The sequence below is a fragment of the Takifugu flavidus genome, chromosome 17 (genome assembly GCF_003711565.1).
Source record: "Takifugu flavidus isolate HTHZ2018 chromosome 17, ASM371156v2, whole genome shotgun sequence".
Classification (NCBI taxonomy): Eukaryota; Metazoa; Chordata; class Actinopteri; order Tetraodontiformes; family Tetraodontidae; genus Takifugu; species Takifugu flavidus.
The window spans coordinates 13180898-13185897 of NC_079536.1; the positions used below are offsets into that span (position 1 = coordinate 13180898).

Genomic DNA, 5000 nt, shown 5'->3' on the forward strand with positions numbered 1-5000 from the left:
TAAAGCTGACTACTTCACGGATTTCACTTTTCGCGTGTTATTTTTGGAACGCAACTCCCGCGATAAACGAGGGATCACTGTATTATTGGTCAGCAGTACCGGAGACCTGCAGAACCAGGACGGTGGCTCTATTATCATAACGCTATCTGCTTGATCCTGGCTGATTTGTCTTGGGACAAGTTTTAAATGTCACCACATTCACTCCAGAACCTGAGGCACAAAGAACTGACGGGTGCTGGTGAATTCAGGAAGCAGGAAAAGACCAGAAATACCAATAGGACAAGGACCAACTCTGAGATCAACCACAGTGTTCCCCACAACACTAACCCTCCTAGTGGCTCTAAGTTATCTGAACACCATCATGACAATAACAGCTACTCTCAAAACTTTAATCACCATTTTTTTTGCATTTGTCTGAATACGTCAATAGAAACAGGTCACGGTGAAGCTTTTTGAGCTGTGTGCAAACGTCCTGTCACGATGTCTTCATGAAGACACTCACAGTGTGAGAAGGTGGCTCTGAATCCAGCTCCACTGACTGATGCATCAGAAACAAACTTGATCCACAGGATGTGACCCGTCACAGAGGTGTAGTTGGTGGGGAGTGCACTTCCAGAGAAACAGCCAACCAGAGGCCCAGTTGAGTTGCCCTCTCTTATTTCGAGGAAGTCATTCTGGCAGGCGGACCCACCATGCAAGGAAAACTCACTGAACAGAAGACAGGTCGTTACAAAGATCATTTACATCCTATATACAAGACAACCACTAACCACCGTAACCCATGACTCTAACCCACCCTAACCCATGACTCTAACCACCGTAACCCATGACTCTAACCCACACTAACCCATGACTTTAACCACCGTAACCCGTGACCCTAACCCACCCTAACCCATGACTTTAACCACCGTAACCCGTGACTCTAACCCACCGTAACCCATGACTCTAACCACCGCAACCCGTGACTCTAACCACCGTAACCCGTGACTCTAACCCACCCTAACCCATGACTCTAACCACCGTAACCCGTGACTCTAACCACCGTAACCCGTGACGCTAACCCACCCTAACCCATGACCCTAACCCGTGACCCTAACCCACCTTAACCCATGACCCTAACCGGTGACCCTAACCCATGAGTCTAACCCACCCTAACCCATGACCCTAACCCTAACCCACCCTAACCCATGACCCTAACCCTAACCCATGACTCTAACCCACCCTAACCCATGACCCTAACCCTAACCCATGACTCTAACCCACCCTAACCCATGACCCTAACCCTAACCCATGACTCTAACCACCCTAACCCATGACCCTAACCCTAACCCATGACTCTAACCCACCCTAACCCATGACCCTAACCCTAACCCATGACTCTAACCACCCTAACCCACGACCCTAACCCTAACCCATGACTCTAACCCACCCTAACCCATGACCCTAACCCTAACCCATGACTCTAACCACCCTAACCCATGACTCTAACCCACCTAACCCATGACCCTAACCCGTGACGCTAACCCACCCTAACCCATGACCCTAACCCTAACCCATGACTCTAACCACCCTAACCCATGACCCTAACCCTAACCCATGACTCTAACCCACCCTAACCCATGACCCTAACCCTAACCCATGACTCTAACCACCCTAACCCGTGAGCCTTGTAAGCCACCTTGTAGTCACATGTTCAATGCTCTGTAAAGCTTTGTTCTTTGTTACACATCAGTTTCACGACCTAAATCCAGCCTTTATAAGACGTTACTCATGACAAACTCAGATGTGCTACATGTAAGTCACGATAATTGACTGACATAAATGATAGCTGGAGACGATTGCCTGGAGAGCTTCTGATGGTCCAGACACATTCCACATTGGGCGGATATGGATCTGGATAGTTTGGGCTGTTGAACGCACCATTTTCCATCACCAGATCTCCTCCACAGCCTGGATTAAAAACAGCAAATGGGTTTAGAGTGAACGTGTCTGAGCTGAACTCTGAGAAGTACGGGAACATTTGTCTGACTGGAAGTGGATGCTGAGTAGGTGGCTCTGAACCCTCTGTCAGAGATGGAGAGGTCCGAGACAAAGTTGACCAGCAAAGAGTTGCTAAATGATGTCACTGGATGTGGTAGTTCATCGCCACAGTAACGCCCTAAACCAAAAGAAAAACACGTTAACACCGAAGTGATCCAAATGATCACTTCATGGAGATCATCTGGGGTTTAGGAGCAAACACCTCCAATACTTGATACGAGGTCATCTGCACTTTATGTGATCATGCTTCTCATGTATCAGATACGTCCACAAGAGTCCGGCAAAAGCTCCAGAACCCGGTGGGCCTTGTCTTTAGGAAGCCCTCTGCTCTAAGACTGAGACCAGGTCATGGGTGTCGAGCCCTTCACCTCTTCTCACCCCTCCTTCATGCCATTAACACACCCTTTCTTTTGTAGTTTTGGCCTTCTCTGTCTTTTTACCCATCAGCAGGTATTAGGAGCAGCTGCACACACACACACACACACACACACACACACACACACACACACACACACACACACACACACACGTCTACACACCTATAACTGGTGCCTGGTTGTTGTTGCCATCCAGGATCATCACGGCATCATGGGAGCAGTTCATGTAGTTTGTCTCCAAAGCAAAGTCCGTGAAGGACAACGTGACGTGGTTGACTAATAAACAGGAAACAGGAAATAGTCATAGTTAGCAAACAACTCACATCTGCCTGCCTTTGGATACACCTAGAGCTTTGAGATCTACTGAGTGAGAACATGTCAGACCGCCCAGGGACGACACATTTCAACTCATGCATCCATAGAAATTATGCAAATAAGTGTGATCTGCAAAAAGACTCAAACCAAAGTATCAAGCGTGTGTTTTATAGGCTTCTGAAGGTCTGCTGTAGGACGTCTGAGTGTGTAATGCAGCTTACATGGTTCCTGTGCTTTGATGATCCAACTACAGTTCTGGTTCGGGGGGTATACTGCTGGATACCGGGGGGTTGCAATTGCCCCACCACCAACATCTGCTGTAATGGTTGCTCCACAAGCTATTGAATAAGACCAAGAAGCTCATTTTAACTCAATAAGTAACAATAGTTGTATTTCTGAGGGTAGAAATCCAAAAGAAGCTAAGCCTTCCCTTATTATTATAGGAAGGGTTAGGGTTAGGGTTAGGGGGTTAGGGTTAGAGGGTTAGGGTTAGGGTTAGGGTTAGGTTAGGGTTAGAGGGTTGGGGTTGGGGTTAGGGTTAGGGTTAGGGGTTGGGGTTAGGGTTAGGGTTCGGGTTCGGGTTCGGTTAGGGTTCGGGTTCGGGTTCGGGTTCGCGGGTTCGGGTTCGGGTTCGGGTTCGCGGGTTCGGGTTCGGGTTCGCGGGTTCGGGTTCGGGTTCGGGTTCGCGGGTTCGGGTTCGCGGGTTCGGGTTCGGGTTCGGGTTGGGTTCGGGTTCGCGTTCGGGTTCGGGTTCGGGTTCGCGGGTTCGGGTTCGGTTTCGGGTTCGCGGGTTCGGGTTCGGGTTCGCGGGTTCGGGTGCGGGTGCGGGTTCGGGTTCGCGGGTTCGGGTTCGCGGGTTCGGGTTCGGGTTCGGGTTCGCGGGTTCGGGTTCGGGTTGGGTTCGCGGGTTCGGGTTCGGGTTCGCGGTTCGGGTGCGGGTGCGGGTGCGGGTGCGGGTTCGGGTTCGCGGGTTCGGGTTCGCGGGTTCGGGTTCGCGTTCGGGTTCGGGTTCGCGGGTTTCGGGTTGGGTTCGGGTTCGGGTGAGGGTTCGGGTTCGGGTTGGGTTGGGTTAGGGTTCAGGGTTTGGGATAAAACTTATATTTGCACTGGCCTACTGATCCCTGAGCAGGGGAGTGCGGAGGGTGAGGGCCCCCCCGGGGGGGGAAAGCAATATAAATAAAAATAAAAATAAAATAATTGAAAATAAAATAGAGAAAACGAAGTTATGTAATAAAAGCAGGGTAGAAGATAAATGGGTCGATCCATAGGTAGATAAGAGACTGGTTCAGTTTGTAAGAATGTTAAGTTGTCTAAATTGGCTGATTGGGAGAGATAGGTTCTATGGGTGTTCATTGAGGCCATGTGGTGTCTTTGTGCCTAATCTGTTGATCCATATGCGTTCCGCTCTTCTCCTCTGTCCCACTGTCCAGCTGTTATTGGTTTCCAGCCCCGAGATGATAAGGTGCTGACTGGGTGCTCTTGGAAGTGGCGGACAGGGTGGTGCCAAGTCGACTTCCTGCTATATTGTAAAGGTGCTGTTTAGACGGGTATGTATGGAATTTTGTGTTTCACCTATATAATGTTTATTGCAGAGGGTGCATGTGATGATGTAGACTACGTTGGTGGAATGGATGGAAGTGAGGCCTAGCGTGGGGAACCCTGTACCAGTGTATGTGTTTTGAATGAATTTTCTGTCTTGATAGTGTTGACTATGTCTGGGTCGGGGTGCGATGAATTGGTCCGGGAATTTGGATGTGGTGAGTATGGAATGGAGGTTTTCTGTTTTTTCTGTGTGCTAGGATAATCTTGTGGTTATAGAAGGCCGGATGTTGGTGTAGTATGGTTGAAAAGTTTTGTTTAATGGTGTACTGTAAGGTGTGGTTCTATGTGAGTAGTAGAATGAATGGTATGATTTGTGATTTTTGTGGGAAGGCTGGGGTCTGTGGGTCCGGGACTCCCCCTGAATTGTCCTCTATGTTTGTAAGTGGGTTAGGGTTAGGGGTAGGAGGGGGGTTGGGGTGAGGGTTGGGTTTAGGTTAGGGTTAGGGTTTAGGTTAGGGTTAGGGGGGTTGGGGTTAGGGCTGGGGGTAGGGTTAGGGGTTAGGGGTTAGGGTTAGAGGGTCAGAGGGTTAGGGGTCAGGGCTGGGGTTAGGTTTAGGTTAGGGGTTAGGGTTAGGGTTAGGGGTTAGGGTGAGGGTCAGAGGGTTCGGGTTAGGGTTAGAGGGTCAGAGGGTTAGGGGTCAGGGCTGGGGTTAGGGGTAGGGTTAG

General features: G+C 49.8%; 1 protein-coding gene across 1 annotated transcript in view; it reads right to left on the reverse strand.

Annotated features, from left to right (window-relative positions):
• cubn (cubilin (intrinsic factor-cobalamin receptor)) overlaps positions 1-5000 on the reverse strand; it is a 52364-nt gene that overhangs the window by 21711 nt on the left and 25653 nt on the right. Inside the window, 5 exon segments of the mRNA XM_057013801.1 lie at positions 503-708; positions 1818-1950; positions 2030-2158; positions 2580-2693; positions 2954-3070. Of these exon segments, the coding sequence (XP_056869781.1) occupies positions 503-708; positions 1818-1950; positions 2030-2158; positions 2580-2693; positions 2954-3070 (699 nt within the window).